The sequence below is a fragment of the Onychostoma macrolepis genome, chromosome 11, assembly GCF_012432095.1.
Source record: "Onychostoma macrolepis isolate SWU-2019 chromosome 11, ASM1243209v1, whole genome shotgun sequence".
Lineage (NCBI taxonomy): Eukaryota > Metazoa > Chordata > Actinopteri > Cypriniformes > Cyprinidae > Onychostoma > Onychostoma macrolepis.
In genome coordinates this window covers 22,273,105-22,290,980 of record NC_081165.1, presented here as the reverse complement: position 1 = coordinate 22,290,980, position 17,876 = coordinate 22,273,105, and the positions used below count along the sequence as shown (strand labels likewise).

Genomic DNA, 17,876 nt, shown 5'->3' with positions numbered 1-17,876 from the left:
GTGTTTGTATCACCGCTTTTCTATTCTGTATGCAAAGCTTTGGTTTGAATCGTTATGACTGGTTGTTCTAACAGAGGGCGCCATTTCGTGTTGTTTACACACTTGTTCAGTGAACAGTACCATCGTTGCTCTCTGCTCTTACATCTTTTACCTCAGAATAAGGACTTGTTGCGCTGGTAGGAATGTCCTTTACTTTACGACTTAATGTTCGTAGTATGTATTATCTGTTAGTGCATCTGTATAGTGTTTGCCAGTTTATGAAGACGCAAACTGTGGGTGTGCAGAAACCGTTGCATGCAACTGTAACGTTAGCAGTCCAGCCGAGAAAAAAAAAGCTTTGAGGTGAAGTTTTGAGGTAAAATTAAACGGCGTGCAGCCTCTTACGAAGTTAACGCAAGGCAGCTGATGAAACTGTGATGTTGCTCAAGTTTTAACGACCTACAATTCCGCGAAAGAATCGTTCATGTGAGTCGGTTCTTGATGAAATGGTAGAACGATTCATGAGGTAGATAGCCAAGACATTGGCCGTTTCTCAAACGGAAGGCTGCATCCTCCGGAGGTCGCATTTGTAGGCTGCATATGTCATCAAGCCTGGTTTATTTCAGTTAACTGAGCATTACATTCGCGAGTCATAATCATATTACAACAATGTAGACTTAACTAAGAATAATGGTCAAATTTATAACTGTTAATATTCTAAAATAAGATCTTTATGACGTATGCAGCCTACAAATGCGACCTCCGGAGGATGCAGCCTTCCGTTTGAGAAACGGCCATCATTAGACGACTTCCTTGAACGTCAGAAACCGCGCGATTACGTTTTACGTAATGACGCAAAAGAATCACTGATTCGCTTTTTCGAACCGTTTGAAAGAACCGATTGGCAGTGCATTTAGAAAAGCTTTGATGGCTTAATGTTGCGATGAGTAAATGTTTTTATGGCAACATTTTTAACGGTGAACACAACCAAAGCTAACCATAAAAAAAATAAAAATGAAATACTAAGATAAACATAAAAATATTAACCAAAGAAAAAAGAAATGTACAGATATCAGCATCTTTATGGAAATAACATAAATGTTGTGAATTGTAAATCAACCAACTAAAAAAGATTGACAGGAGACTGAAGGCTTTTTCGTAATGTACAGTAATTTTGCTTTGTTATTTCTGGTTAATTTTAAATAATCAAGGTAAGACCTATTTCTGTTTTAAAATAAGTAGGTTTTTTTTTTTTTTTTGTGATTCCCATTTACATTTGTGAATAAATAATTTAGTAATGTGAGTAAATGTACCATATTGAAAATTCTACATAAATGTTATAGAAAAATATTCGCTATTCAAATAAATGCAAATTCCAGTGTTTGTGTTGTTTTTAGCAAAATCTCAACAAGATAATTAATTTAAAGCATTAAGTAAATGCATTGTCTAATTTGTGGTGACGTCACACAGGTTTGGCATGTGCCAGAATGTGTGGGAGAACAGCTTGCACTCTTGCGCCGAATGAGCTCAGTCATGCGGCTCACTATCGGGACAGGACAGGACAACCACACAGGCCCCGATGGAAGGACGGAGACGCTGACAAATACCGGCCATCATACAACAAGAGTCCTCAGTCCTTCAGCCCTGTACTGCTGTCCAACAGACACTTCAACAAGGCATGTCAAAACATATATACACAACGTTTGTCCCTAAAGAACAGCTGTTTAATGAAGCGCTTTCCATAGGATGCCCCGGTGGATGAGTGTGTGTTGGCAGCGATGCGCTGGGGTCTCGTCCCGGCGTGGTTCAGAGAGAATGACCCCAGTAAGATGCAGTACAACACCTCTAACTGTCGCAGTGAGAGCCTGCTAGAAAAGAAGTCTTACAAGGTACATAAGACACCCTCATTCATTCCACATGAGCAGTGAAATCTCATTGGTCCGAAGTTCAGCTCAACATAATAAGGTGTGTCCCATATTACGTACTTGTGCACTATTCTATGACATTTTGTAGTATAAATAGTATGAGTAGTGCATTCACACTAAAAATTCTTAAAAGAAAAAGTGCACTTTAAAACCTGGATAATGCACTTAAATAACTGAAAATAATGAAGTGTGGAATGTTGGACACTTCATGCACTCAATGGTCACAGCTTTAATTACGTCGTAAAGCGGGAAGGGCTATCAGACTCTGATTATTAATGACAAAATAACCTTATAAAATTCATACACTACATGGTTGAGTACATAGTGTATAGTGCGTCATTTGGGATGTAGTTACAGAGTGCAACAGGAAGTAAAATTCTCATTCATTTTTGTTCCATAGGGATCTTGGTTTTTAACAATAACTTATAAACCACTGAAGACAGACCTTATAGTATATACTTTAATTGATGCCATCGACCTGCATTATTTCAACATTTCTTTATTTTTTTAATAATGATGTTTAATATCAGAATTACTGGTGGAAAACTTCACTTCCTATGAAGCACTTGCAGATTATGTTTCCCTATGCTTTTAAATTACTTAAATATTTGTAATTAAATGGATATTTTCCAATAAACATTATGGCCTGCTTTAACAGACAGGGTTTAGAGACTAAGCCAGGATTAGGCCATAGTTCATTTAGGACATTTAAGTAAATTTTTATAAATGTGCCTTAGAAAAAACCATTACTGGTGTGCATCTTGAGACAAAACAAAGTCACTGATATATTTTAAGATCAGTCAGTGCAAGTTTCTTTCAGTTGAAACAGCTCAGACTTACTTTTAGTCTGGGACTAGGCCTAAGCCTTGTCTGTGAAACCGGGGGTATATATATTTAAATATTATATATAGAAAATTGAAAAAAAAAAAAAAAAACACTGAAAAAAGTGGACAGGCACTGTGGCACTATATTATGTATTAAACACCAATTATCTTCTAATATTCTGTGGACAGACGTATGACTCGTTGCTGAAAACTTATTGTACAGGATCCTCTTCTGAAAGGACAGCGCTGTGTCATTCTAGCCGATGGCTTCTATGAATGGAGGCGAACGGAGAAAGAGAAACAGCCTTTCTTCATTTACTTCCCTCAAAGCCAAGGAGGTCAAGTGCCTAGTCAACAAAATATACAGAAAACAAAAAGTGACCAAAGTTTGGACCAAGGAGAGGTTAGCCAAAGTCTGACAGTTGTAAGAAGTAAATTTGTTAACTTATGCCGGTCTTACTTGTCTGTTTATTCCTCCACTTGCCTACAGAGTGATCAGGACGATAGTAACTGGACAGGGTGGCGTCTGCTGACAATAGCAGGGCTCTTTGACTCCTGGACTCCTCCTTGTGGTGGAGAGACGTTGTATACTTACACTGTTATTACTGTAGACTCCTGTCCGAATCTTCAAAGCATCCATGACAGGTTGAGTGCATAAATATGATTCATGGAGATTTCACAGAGTCATACAACTTTTGTGATGAGTCAAATGAACCTTGAGTTAATGTGTTGTGTAACAGGATGCCGGCTGTGCTGGACGGAGAGGATGAGGTAAGACGGTGGTTAGACTTTGGAGAAGTAAAGTCACTGGAAGCAATGAAATTACTGCAGCCAAAGTCCTCCTTAACCTTTCACCCCGTCTCCTCATTGGTCAACAATTCCGCAACAACTCCCCAGAGTGTCTGCAGCCTGTAGACCCCACAGTTAAGAAGGTGAACATTTGGTCATTTTTAGAAAACAAATGCACTTAAAACTATTTTTACGCTAGTTGATTCATTTGTCCTCTATTAATACATTTTAAAATGACTATATATATTGAATATATTTTTTTAATTTAATGCATCCATGCTGAAATTAATTTTATTTTACCAAAAATACCCCAAAAACTTACATGTCCCAAACCTTTCATATTTTTATGATGGATTTTTATAGTTTAGGATTTATGTTCTGGGTCTGGGGCAAGAGTAATTGAAATGTATACATTACAGACATTTGAAAAGATCGTAAAAGATCATTATTAAAATCCTTGACAAATGAATGTGAACTTATTGATTAATTGAAATACTGACCTCCCGCCTTATGCCCTGTCTAGACCGTTCAACCTACAGCCAGCAGTAAAATGATGATGAGCTGGCTGAAAACTGCCTCGCCCACTAAGAGGAAGAATCCTGATGAAGACACTTCAGCTAAAGCACCTGAAGAAAAGCCTGCAGCAGAGAAGCAAACCAAGCCGGCTGGGCCTCTCCAGCAGTGGCTGCTGGGATCGGGTTCCAGCAAGAAACCAAGAACTTGAAAACAGAATCACCATGTTCTTCAGAATGACCAAAAGATTGAAAATGCACCTTGACATGCCTAAAAATGTTTGTTAAAGTAGTAATTCACCCAAAACTGAAAAATTGCTGTACAGTATATGATGTTTCTTCATCAGAACGAATCCTGAGAAATGTAGCATTACATCACTTGATCACCAGTGGATCCTGTGCAAGTGAATGGGTGCCGTCAGAATGAGTGTTTAAACACCCGATAAAAACATCACAATAATCCATACAATTTAATTAGGTGAATTGAAAAACTGCGTGTTTGTAAGAAACAAATTAACTATTATTGAGATATTTTAACATTAAACCATCACTTATGGCCAAAATATGAGTCCATAATCCGTAATAAGGCTTCCTCCAGTGGAAAAAACCCCCACTTGTCCTCTCACAAAAAAAATCCATCAGCATAATTTAGAACTGATTTTGCTTGTGAACAGTGCTTATTTCTCTCCTGATTCAGACAAGATGGCTTTCACCAGAGAAAGCAGTATTATTGAGAGAAGTTAAAAATGTCTTGATGGTTTTTGTTCATTACAAACATGCAGCTTTTCACTTCAGAAGACTTTAATTGATGGACTGGAGACGTGTGGATTACTGTATTTGTGGATTATTGTGATGTTTTATCTCCTGTTTGAACTCTCATTCTGACGGCACCCATTCACTGCAGAGGATCCATTGATGAACAAGTAATGTAATACTAAATTTTTCCAAATTCTCATTTGCCAAGTAGTCAGTTTGTAGTAGTGTGTATTGTTCCTTTTTATACGATGAAAATAAACATTTATGTAACCTATAATAGCTGATTTGTAGACCCATTTCATTCGTTCTTTTCAAATAGTTCCAGTTCACTTCTTAATAACAATGTACAGCAAACACACAAAATACCAGTTTTATTCAACAACTTAATTTTATTTCCATTACTTTGAAATACATTTATCTTGAACAATGTATATGCGCTGTGCATTTTGTTTCATTAAATGGCATGAAAAATTCAGTTTTCCCCCCAATGTCGTCTAGGTGTGTTTATTTGAATAGAATGCAACACAGATAATAATAATTACAATAATAATGAACAAACAGACAGGAAAAGATCCGAGTGATACGGAGCACTTATATTCTCTACCATCCTGAGCTACTGGTAGAGTCCGGGCAAGATATGAAAGAAAGAAAAAACAAAAACGACAAGAGATAGTCTACGCCACTACTTGTTCATGGCAGACTCGCGGTGATTCGGTCATGCTGAGGATTGATGATAAAAAAAAAATACATAGAAATTCTAATTGTCATAATAATATGAATAGTAGATCATTTAGATGTAGTATCTAAATTTCCCATGGCATGGTTCGCTATTCATATTTTCCTGTTCCATTTTGAGGACAGCGATTGGGCGTACACTGGATTAACTGACTGCAGTTCTCAGATGTAAAAGCGGGGGCAGTGGTAGACCTCCAGTGCTTCGGGACTTCACAAACTGAGGAGCGTTTTCAGGTTCACGACTTTAAGATGCAAATGTAGCATGCTTTACGCCAGGCCGCCATTTTATTTCAAGCACAATGATGAAGCAGTTGAACATGGCGGGTAGTTATGGTATCAACGCACGGCTCTGATACACCCCCCATCTTTCAGCGTTCACGTCAAACGTATTCCAATTGCACTGAGGGACTGGATCATAAAAAAGTCTCAAGAGCCAGTCAAGTGTTGTGAAGAGTTTCAGTAGGACTTTTTACATGGGTGAGGCGAGGTGTCGGGATTCGTGTACGAAAACGGGTGTCAGATTGAGCCTCTTGAGCATATGTGGGTGTGTGTTTGTGTCTAAGGCTGTGAATGAGAACGGTGTAGGATACTGAATGAGAGGAAGTCTGCTCGTCTACAAAGGCCAGTGATTATATCGAGTAAAAGGGGAGGGAAGGAGAACGGGGGAGGGGGGGGGGGGGGGTGAAAGAAAGAACACAAGAGAGAGAGGGAGTGAGGCAGAGACAAGGCCAGAGAGGCTGAGGGTGAAACGTTGCGCCCCCTGGAGGTCCTCAGCAGCTACAAGTCTCTGCTGATGGCTTGGCTCTATCGTTCCGGTCTAGTTTAATTGGCTCAGGGAACTCGTTGTATAACTCCACTTCGGTTTCCTACAAAATAAACAAAATGGGTACAGATAAGTCCAAAGTATACTTTACTTTTGACGCAAACACTAAGCATATACATACAGCCAAATACAAAGCCTTTTAAAGTATACTCCATTTGACAGAAACATAGGCACTTGACATGTGAACTACAAAATTCTGAATTTTGAGATATAAATTAATAATAGTGAGATATAAACTCAGAATTCACAGGAAAAACCTCAGAATTCTTGCAATTGTGTGAAAAAAATGTCAGATATAAAAAATAAATTATCGGTATCTTTTCTATTTTTTTTATTCCATGGCGGGGAAAAAAACTATTGCGAAATGTAAACTCAAAATTCAGAGGAAAAAAAGAATTTTTTTTCCCACAGAATTTCAAGATGTAAACTCACAACTGCGAGAAAAAAAGAACTAAGACAAGTTGCGAAATGCAAACTGAGAATTCAAACAGAAAAAAATAAAAATAAAAAGTCACAATTTCAAGATAGGAACTCAAAAAAAGGTAATTGTAAATATTTTTTCAATTTTTTTTATTCCATGGCAGAAACAGGCTTCTATATATCACTGTTAAAAATCGTACTTGTTGTATCTGTTTAAACTAGAGCTTGTATCTCTTAACTCGTTACACAATGTTTTGATGTTACCATCTACAGTAGTTTGTTGTTGTTCGGTCTCACTGATTTCTTTTCGACTAAGAAACAATGGGCCTCAGCAATGTTATGCGCATACATAACATAAGAGTGTACATCTTATGCGCAATTAGAAAATTCTTGACTGTGCATACTATGCTAATGATGAAATTTGCATCAAGTGTATTGTTCGTAAGCATACTTTGGGCTTCATCACTTTTCACACCAAATGCCACACATATTTCAACAAACATACCTGTTTGAGTGCATTGCGCGCGATGGTCTGGAAAGCCTGCTCTACATTGATGGCCTCCTTTGCACTGGTCTCAAAATACGGGATGTTGTTCTTACTCTGACACCAAGCCTGTGCCCGCTTGGTTGTTACCTGAGGGTGAAAATGTATGAAAGAAGCAAAATGTGAAATTCACAGAGACTGTGATTAAGGTCATATATACATTATATTAAACATGAGAAAAACGCATTGCGTTCTTATTATAGGCTCATCTTCTTGTCTGTACATAGTATGAATTACTAATAATGTGTTTACTGAGTTTTGTCTTTTAAAAACACTCTCAATTAACCCATTAAGCCAGGTTAAGCATTTTAGAATGTCCCCATCAAGGTTGTGTTCGTTACTAAAGCAACAGTGGACTCACGATGCATTGCGTTTTAAAAATCAAACAATTTTGATGAAATCATTATTTTTATTATTATTATTATCATTATGATTAACATTATTATAGTTATTATTGTTGCTAATAACATTTGTTGTCTCTATTATTAGTCTTTATTCATTTCTATTTATATATTTATTTATTTTTTTATTTTTTTATTACTCTATTTATATCTGTTATCAATCTATTATGATGCTATCTCAGTTGTATGCTTCCATCCCCAACCCTAGATACAATGACACACGCACACGCACATACATGCTCACAGACATATGAATGCAAATACAGGAGTTAAAAAAAAAATAAAAAAAATAAAAATTTAATTAAATTTAAAAAACAAAACAAACAATCATTGTTAAAAGAACCACTTTTGGTCTCAGTTAGCTTAACGCAGTACACGTAGCAAAGTGTTTTTTTTTTGTAAATTGTAATTTTCAGTTTTTTTAATTTTCAACTTTTGATTTTTTTTATGCCCGCTAGATGAAAAATCTCTCCACAAAGTTTTCTCCACAAGTTATTTGAGTTGTCATTCACTGAACGTTCAGGGGCTTAAACACTTGTATGGAGAGTGTGCAGCTGGTCCTAAATTAGCTCCCTTGGCCTCTTAGAATGTGACATGATCTTGAAATATATTCCGTACACATTTCTATACGTACTTGGGTCAATGACATTTTTTTCTTCTTTTCACAATCTATTAGTTTATTCTAAAATGCAATTCATACTCACAATAGCCCCTTTCACACATAGTCTTTACTGGTAAATTACCGGTAAATTACCATTAAGAGATCATGTGTGAACCGGATCTTCTCAAAAAATACCGGTAAATTCTTTCCAGCAATTTATCTTTCTGGTATGAGAAGTTGTAACATTACCAGTAATGTGGTCTGTGTAAATGCAGAACGAGATTACTGGTATGAACACATACAAGTTCAGAACACGCTGAATTAAGACATCTACTCTGGGCCAATCTTAACATTCTGACGCAGACACACTGTGTAGATCGGTTCGAAGTCATCTAATACAATATCTCTGGGCCAAAAGCAGCTGTATAAATGTGAATGTTTGACACAAAAATGAAAGAAAAAATAAAAATTTACAAAAACGCTGACCAAGTATACCCCTCCATGTTTACAAACACAACACAGTGATGCAGCCGTTAAGAGGTCATTTCTGGTTAATGATGTCACAGAATTTACCAGTATTTTGAAACTGATGTGTGAATGGTGCTTTACCGGTAAAATCGTTCCAGTAATTTTATGGCAATTTTGCTGGTATTACTGTGTGATTGGACTTATGACTTAAAAACACCTTTTACATGACGAGCATGTTTTAATTTATTTTATTTTCAAAATTGTCAGGGTGATACAACTTGGTGATTAAAAATCTGTTAAAAGAAAACATCAAGTAGATTGTCATTATCTTTTATTTACATTACAGAAAAATTACACAACGGCTTTAATTCTTACAAATATTTTGAAAACATTTATCTATCAAATTAAAGTCATGTGGTGCGATCAACATGCTAAAATAACAGTATAAAATGTCAATCTCAATGTACCCTTACGACAGAAATCATTGCACCCACCTGCCTATTCTCCAGATCGATTTTGTTGCCCAGCACCACAAAGGGGAAGTTCTCTGGGTCACGCGGGCTGGCCTGGATGAGAAACTCATCCCTCCAGCTGTCCAGTGTCTTGAAGGTGTTTGGGGCAGTGACGTCGAACACCAGCACACAGCAGTCGGCACCACGGTAGAAAGCCACACCCAGAGACTGGAACCGCTCTTGACCTGCTGTGTCCCATATCTGAATGAAACAACACAGAACACTCACATAAACCTTCTTTCATATATGTGACCCTGGACCACAAAACAGTCTTAAGTGTCCATTTGTTTTCCATTGATGTATGGTTTGTTAGGATCTGATCATATTTGGCTGAGATACAACTATTTGAAAATCTGGAATCTGAGGGTGCAAAAAAATCTAAATATTGAGAAAATCGCTTTTAAATTTGTCCAAATGAAGTTCTTAGCAATGCATATTACCAATCAAAAATTAAGTTTTGATACATTTACGGTAAGAAATTTACAAAATATCTTCATGGAACATTATCTTTACTTAATATCCTAATGATTTTTGGCATAAAAGAAAAATCGATAATTTTTGACCCATACAATGTATTTTTGGCTATTGCTACAAATATTTAGCAATAGTCAGCGACTTAAGACGTGGTCCAGGGTCACATATGAACATTCCGTCAGGATGCATTGTAAAACAGATTTAGAAACAGACAGATTCATACAATATGCCAGTGACATTGTTATTATTTTTGTGTTCCTCAGTAGAAATAAAAAGTCATACATGCTTGAAACGACATTAGGGTAAGAAATGATAACAGAAATCACAAATAAAGCCTTTAAAGCCTTCTTTCAGTCTACAAAATGAAAAATGTAAAGCTAGTTAATATCATGAGATGACACACATTGGTATGGGGAAAAGAAAAAGTGCTTTAGATGCTTTCATTTTTTATTTCAAAGCATCACATGCTTTTAGAACAATAACCTGTCATCTCTACCTGCATTGTGACAAGTCGGTCATCAACCATCACTTCTTTTGTCAGGAAATCTGCTCCTATAGTAGCTTTGTACTGATTACTGAACTTCTTATTCACATACTGGTTCATCAGAGATGTCTTCCCAACCCTGTTGAGACAAAACAATGTTTAAACCAGCAACTGGAGAACCAACACATCTATTTGTGACTGTGCAGAACTATGAGTCATACCAAATGAAACACTCTACGAACATTAATAATGCAGGCCATAACAAAATTTACATTCCCTTTATGAAACAAACTACTTTCTTGAGAATTTATATCCCACCCACAAACTCATCTGGAAAGCTCAAGATGAAATGAAAGGCTGTTAGGAGGTTTTGTATTTGGGTGGTTGGCATGACAACATTTATATGCCCAGTGTGTAGTGAATCATCTTAATTGAACAAAAAAACACAAATTATGACTTAATTAAATAAGTTGTATCTGTGTTTTTTGTTCTGTCGCTGTCATTCTGTTGCCCTGTGGAAGCTTCGGTCACGAAAACAAATTCCTTGTATGTGTAAACATACTCCGCAATAAAAGCTCATTCTGATTCTGATCCTGATCCAAACATAAGTTTATACTGTCAGTCAAACAGTGCACTGGTAGAGTGTAATAGGGTGTAACTGGATGTTTTTATAGCTGTGTATTTATAGTGCACGTTCAAACATTTCTACACACAATTTTGAGCTGAACACCTAAATGCACATGCGGCATATCTCTGTGGGACACGGTTCATTTAGCACTCAATGGCAATGGATCACAGTCCTGCCTTCAATTAAAAATGCAGTTAGTGCAACTGGATTTATCTAATGATCAAAAAGTTTAATTAAAATAAATATAAAATGAATACATGCATACATACACACATACACACACATATAAGCTTTCATGTTAAATTATTTTCCTGATCAAATAAATCCAGCCTTACTGAGTATAAGTGACTTCTCTAAAAATCATTTGAAATATCTTACATTTATTACAATAAAACTTTGTGAAAGTACATCTTTCATTTTTTGTCATATAAACATCCAAAAATGTGAGTGAGTCACATGTTTGTTTTGATTCAGCGAGCAGTTTCAAAAGAGCGCTTTTCTCATGCTGCTTTATATTTAGTAGTGTCACTGCTGAATATAGCACTGCAAGAAACATTGCATTGGGTTCAAATCTATTTAAATATTTAATCTATTAACACTATACTACTGTTTAACAGAATGCTCTAAAATTTCACACTTAAAGGCATACTTCACCCAAAAATCTTCATTTACTCAGCCACTGACTTCCATATTATGGAAAACATTTAAAAAATAAATAAAAATAAAATTCCATGGAAGCCAATAGCTACCGTCAACTGTTTTGTATAGCCAACATATCTTCTTTTGTGTTCAACAGAAGAAAGAAACAACTTGAGGGTGAGTAAATAATGACCATTTTCATTTTGGGTTGAACAATCCCTTTGAAAGCTAAATGAAAGTGGCAGTAGCCCTGGCTTTATTACAAGGACATTGAATGTGGAAACTCACCCAGAGTCTCCAAGAATGATCACCTTCAGAAGAACTTTCTTCCTTGATGTCATAGTGTCACAGCTGGGGAGGAGAAAGCACAGAGCATGAAATCAAGATTTCAACAGCACAACTCATATGAATAAAAGGAAGTGAAAGCCAAAACTGGTTGTACTCAAACAGGCCTATTACAATGATATGTAGACAGGTCAGGAACCTTGTAGCATGCAGTAAGCTAACTACTATAGCTAAAAGCACAATCACTCATTTGATTGAACTTACACACTTTAAGTGTGCTATAAAAGCCTTTTTTGTTTCAATGACAAAACCCATGATTCTGCTTGCACTCTCAAAAAGGTCATGTGCACTCTAACTACCAAAGTCACGAGAAACGCTCTTACAGACAACATGTAATGTTGCCCGCCTACTGTTAAACGCACAGACTTCCCTTTTTAAGCAAAGGTCTTGAACACGCCATTCACTAAACACCTCTCCATCTTTCAATCAATCAACTTTAGGAAGTTAAATCAAAATGACAGCATTGCATGGAATAAGTACATCCTGTAACAACAATCATCACCAAAAAAACTATAGCTGGCATTAATAGAGGATCTTAGGTCACATAATATATTGTGGTGCATGTCCATTCACAACATTTAAATGGCAGAGCATGCCGCGATCATAAATTATGATGACTACAACTAATTTAATTAAGTCATAATTTTTCCATATTACGGCCGATAACCATATTAAACCGTATTGACCATATTAAATTTCAATATTATTCTGTCTTACTAAATAAAATTAAAATAAAATGCTAAAGACTAAAATTGTTGTACTGCCTCCTGCAGGCTGGAGGCCACATACAAAATAAATTATTTTAAATGCTAAAAGTAAATTTAGGCATCACAATATTATAATGTACAGTATGAAAAATGGAAATATACATCAAATTTGCTAAAGATTACATTTACCAGGCAATACTAATACTTATTTTTTTAATGATTAAACTATTACCGTTTTAAAAAAAACAGTGATCAATAATGGCAAAGGAGATAGATAGATAGATAGATAGATAGATAGATAGATAGATAGATAGATAGATAGATAGATAGATAGATAGATAGATGGATAGATGGATAGATGGATAGATGGATAGATGGATAGATGGAGTCAAATTTACGGTAAAAAACTGACAGCTGTGGTTGCCGGAATTCTACTGTAAAAAATACAGTAGCAACATTTTTAATAGGTTTTAACTTAAATTTACAAAATAGTAGTATGACCTCAATTTAATCCATGGAATAGTTTGATAAAGTTTGATGTTTCTTTTCGGCAATTATCTCAAAAATGTGAATCTTATCACCTTCAAAGACATCACAGAGGCTGAGCATATCAAGACCACCTCTAACTCAAGCATTGTGTTTTTACTTGAACTTTGAAGGTCACAAATATAACAGTTTAAAGACAAACAGTGATAGGATATCAAAAAAGCATATTACTACTATAATAAAAATGGTATAGTGATATCAAACTTCTAATGATAGAAGTTAATTTGACTTTCTTGATCTAAATCAGTCTATAGACTTATACAAGAGCAAACAATCGTTTCAAACTGGCAACAGAATCTGGATGCAAACATTTAGATGGAAAAATAGATCTCTGAATATGAGTAAACAACAGTAAGATACTACCCACCTATCCAGCTGCTATATTAAGAGTCATATTTTGGGGCTGTTTCAGTGTTGAAAAAATAAAAAAATAAAACAGCTTTTACATTAAACACTTTGTAAAACCACTGACATGGCATATGATCATAGGTTCAAGTGGTGAAACTTACAGGCCTATTAGTACCTTTTAACTGCTCATTTACATATGTAACAACTGGGCTAAAATCAGGCAGATAAAATCAAATTTGGAGTGGATTATGTAATTAGTCCTTCATTTAGTAGTGAAATCAGCACCCAACTGCAAGGTTGCGCTATTAGGTTACATTTTGAAACTCAGAACAGTAGGACAGTTTTTAGCGTGTCTGTGCAAATCAAGGCTTTCCATGTCATGTCAGGTTCATTAGCTGAACAATCGGTATGTTACTAAACAACAGTACAATCCACTGAACGCACTGTACTTTTTTCTCACAGCCTAGTTTTCATTACTGTCAAAAATTAAATATAGCGCTACTGTGACTAAGGTCTATGGTGCATGTTCAAAAACCAGGAGATTTTGTTAGGTTTAATCAAGATAAGGCATAATTTTTCCCACTTAAAATGCAGAAAAGTTGAGAGAAATAACTCTTTTCTGACATATCCCGCTCAAACCTTGACAAATGCTTCTTTCTACACCAAATTAGCATGAATATCAAAATCCAACAGACATTTCTTATTACTATGCTGATCCTACATGAAAGCAGCTTATGTTCACTGACAAAAATATTCAGGTTCCAAATAAGCAAGGCATCATGAAATGGCCCTCAGGAATGAAACAATTGCTTGATTTTATTTAATAATGGCTTACATTGAATTACAATTACTGTGAACAAAAATATAACGTTAAACTTCAAGCAGCAGTAAACACTAAAAAGCTGCTGTAAAGAAAAACCCTCATCAGGGTTCAGTAGGATCCACAAGTGGACTGAAGAGCTCTTCCACACAAACACCATAACTCAAAGTCACCTACCTGGAACACTTGCTGTCTCTTAAAAGACATTGTAGTATATCACATTATTTCTGTAATACTACACAACCATTAAGAAAAGATGTAATTGCCAATAAACTAAAGAAATAAATGGAAAGACAGGGAAATCCCTGAAAATAACCAGGATATTGAAAAACTGCTGATGTCTTTCCTCTGACCGTCTGACGTTTCAACACTATGGTTGAAACACAGCAAGGTTGAAATGAAGTAATCTCATGTATACCCTGGCCAGCCCATATTACACATAAAATCACTATAAAGTCTTTAAGCCTCTTTATGGTTCATCTTCATGACAGTTCGGCTCTGTCTCAAAACCTAACAAGCTGCCTGCATACCTAGGCTGCATATTTGGGCATCAAAGGCATGTGCAGCATTTTTTTTTTTTTTTCTTTTACTAGGAACAAGACTTGGATGCCCAAAATGAATTCTAGCTCACATAATGTTGTATTAGGCAACACAACATGTTAGATAGGATGCTTCATCATCACCACAGCTTTATCACATAGACCTTAGTCAGGGTAGCGCCATATTTAATTTTTGACAAGAAGTGAAAACGAGACTGTGAAGGTAGAAGTACAGTGCATTGAGTGTACAACATTCCGACTGCGGAGTTGACAAAATGTCTCTCTGAAAAAAACTTTCAGTGGACAAAAAGTCCATAAAACTGTTTTAAAAGTTGACATGATCTACGACAGTGGTCTCGAACTCAATTCCTGGAGGGCCACAGCTCTGCAGAGTTTAGCTCCAACCAGCTCCAAATCACACCTGCTTGGAAGTTTCTAGTGATCCTGAAGACCTTGATTGTGTTTGATTAGGGTTGGAGCTAAACTGTGCAGAGCTGTGGCCCTCCAGGAATTGAGTTTGAGACCAATGATCTAGGACCTTTATACAGTGCATGGCAAGTCTATTCCTTACAGCCTAGCTTTCATTGGTGTTACTTTCAACATGCTGCTGAACCTGATTAATTCAGTTTAAATTGTTTAATTCAGCAATCGGAAATTAAAACGGATGTAACCCAATTTTTTTGTAAACCAGGCAGCTTTCTGTCAGTCAACCCGTTGTTAAATCGGAGTGGGAAAATCTTTCGACCTCACATGAAATTACTGGATTTCTACTGAAAATTGTAACGTTGGTATACAGTAAATGTGGCTGCAGCTTTATCTTGAAGTATAAATACATTCTCAGATATACAACCGTACATCTATAATGTCAGCATGACCTTGATGTTCCTATGACATATTAAGGGCAACTGCAAAAATAATTAAAAGTACAAACTGACCAAAAAAATAAAATAAAATAATAATAAAAAAAATCATGCATTTACAATGTGGTGTGATTATATTTACCGTAGTCTGCTTAATTTCCGCTGATGAATTCCAATCATTTTAATAAGAATATATGTAATTTGGAAGTTTTTTGTATGGTTCACCAGGTAATGCAAATTTGTCATAACGACCAATAGAAGCTCCTTGTTTTGACTTTTGTGTAAGACCATAACGTGTGCAAATTACATACTACGTACTGCATATACTGTATAGTACGATTAGTATACTATTCTGAACTGTTTAGATAGGGAGCTCGCTAGATTTTGAGACACAGCCCACGACTGCCAACAGTTTTACGACTCCATATTTAATCTGGAACCCATGACACTCGGTAAAGTCGGATCACATGGTAGAGCACTTTCCTTTAGCATGCATGAGAACAGCAGAATGCCATCCATTTCAACAACACACCGCAACAAATAATCAAGTGCGTACTCGTACTGACAAATCACGCGCGTCTTATACATTGACGCTGCTTTTGAACAATAAAGGCGTTATAGTGTAATGGAGGCTTTAGCCTTATTGTAAATGGTTGTTTATTTAAAACGGCTCGTTTCGCAATACTCCACACCTGTTTCAGTGTGCTGTAAACACAAGCAGAAAGTGAATGTATTTGATGCGGCTGCTGGTTGTGCAATCATCTGTTTTCAAATAAAAGCAAGACGGCGCTGTGAAATCCATAGCTGATCGATTGTTACTGTGTTAGAGGCATTGAATAAAAATGTCGTCTTATGTATATTAGCTCAAGACAACGAGCTAGGCGTTTAAAATTAAATGCAGATGTATAACGACACAATCCAGCGCGACTGTCAGGCCTGTCAGGGTAACTAGAAACACCTGATTATTCAGGGCCTGAACAGGGACAAACCAACATCACAGCGTAAGTAAATGCCTGGTTTTAACCAGAAAGGAAGCTTATACACAGATAAACGATTATTAAAGCATCTCAATGTCCTTTAACAGCAAAACAAATGAGTTCGTTTGCTAACGTCAGTTTAGTTAGCTTACATTTCAGTCACACCATCGCTCTTAACAAATCCACGACCAGTCTCTGGATTAAACATGTACAAGCACACATATTGATTTTACAACTCACCTGGTTTATAAAGCAGGAGATCTAGCAAATATCAGTCTGTATTAGTGCTGTGGTGTAGCCTGTGAGCTAAATTGCTACCGTGCCCTTACACAAGCCTGATGTTTATGAAGAAAACAAACAATAACTTCAGCCCCTGTCGCCAGCGGAACACTGGATCGCTTAGGCCAGTGTGTGAGTGAACTAATCCGGAATCGGGGATACCGATACGGGTGCTGTTACCGTTATTGCCCCCCCTGTTAAATGACGGGTCTTTTTTTCTCTTTCTGTTTCGGGATCTGCTTTAACTTCCTCCAAAACAACCCTGTGGAAGCCAGCGATGTCATCACGCAGGCGACGTCATCGCGCAGGCCCCAGAAGACACGCCCTAAAAGCGGACCCTCTTCTGAAGACGGGTTTATCACACTTTTAGGGTATTTTTAAGTCTCGTTTTTTTTTTTTTTTTTTTTGTATAGAGACAGAATTTTTTATCGACTACAAAAAATGTAAGCCCATGTCCACCACTTCAAAAAAATCATCACATAAAAGTCACAATGACTTTTATTGAGTAATTATATCTTAGCATATGAAAAGTTTTATGTCATAATTGTAACTTCGATTGTTTTTCTTCTCATGTGGCTGAAATGGGCTTCTATAATAATGTGTAATTATTTTTAAATGATCAGATTTAGGCTACATGTCACAAATCCCAATAAAATGTGAGAATTTGCCCCAACCAAATAATGCTGTTGGGTCATTCTTCAATTGAGGTGGCAAATGAGAGGCAGAATTTGTAAAAATGCTTGTTTGTTTTTTCCTAATAAAATATATTGCTATGCATTTAAAATTAGTTTAATATGCTATATCCATTAAAATAAAAGCTTAAGAACATTTTGATTTTTAAATCATTTCAAGCCACTCATGTCTATGTCATTTTGAAGTAACACCACATATGTAATTATAACACCACAGACTTTATATTGCAAGTTACTATAAGCTCTGTG

At 36.2% G+C, this 17,876-nt stretch overlaps 2 protein-coding genes across 2 annotated transcripts; one reads left to right on the top strand and one right to left on the bottom strand.

Moving 5' to 3' along the window:
- The first annotated feature begins 33 nt into the window (after positions 1-33).
- hmces (5-hydroxymethylcytosine binding, ES cell specific) lies at positions 34-4,257 on the top strand. Its single transcript, XM_058790878.1, is given in 8 exon segments — positions 34-176; positions 1,450-1,655; positions 1,725-1,868; positions 2,952-3,131; positions 3,219-3,373; positions 3,469-3,605; positions 3,608-3,660; positions 4,041-4,257. Coding segments are annotated over 7 exon segments (1,059 nt in total). The 5' UTR covers positions 34-176; positions 1,450-1,466; the 3' UTR covers positions 4,242-4,257.
- Positions 4,258-4,288: 31 nt separating this feature from the next.
- Positions 4,289-17,222, bottom strand: rab7a (RAB7a, member RAS oncogene family). Its single transcript, XM_058790879.1, has 6 exons — positions 16,897-17,222; positions 11,803-11,865; positions 10,260-10,386; positions 9,272-9,490; positions 7,269-7,397; positions 4,289-6,386 (listed from the first exon to the last, which is right to left on the bottom strand). Exons 2-6 carry the CDS (start codon positions 11,853-11,855, stop codon positions 6,291-6,293), a joined length of 624 nt encoding a protein of 207 aa, XP_058646862.1. The 5' UTR covers positions 11,856-11,865; positions 16,897-17,222; the 3' UTR covers positions 4,289-6,290.
- Between the last annotated feature and the right edge of the window lie 654 nt (positions 17,223-17,876).

Bases quoted from the DNA above. Each gene is read 5' to 3' on its own strand.
- rab7a (XM_058790879.1), bottom strand. From the start codon at position 11,855: ATGACATCAAGGAAGAAAGTTCTTCTGAAGGTGATCATTCTTGGAGAC. The intron at 10,387-11,802 runs GTGAGTTTCCAC...TTGTCTCAACAG, and splicing joins ATCATTCTTGGAGACTCTGG to GGTTGGGAAGACATCTCTGA. The intron at 6,387-7,268 runs GTATGTTTGTTG...TTTATTTTGTAG, and splicing joins CGCGCAATGCACTCAAACAG to GAAACCGAAGTGGAGTTATA.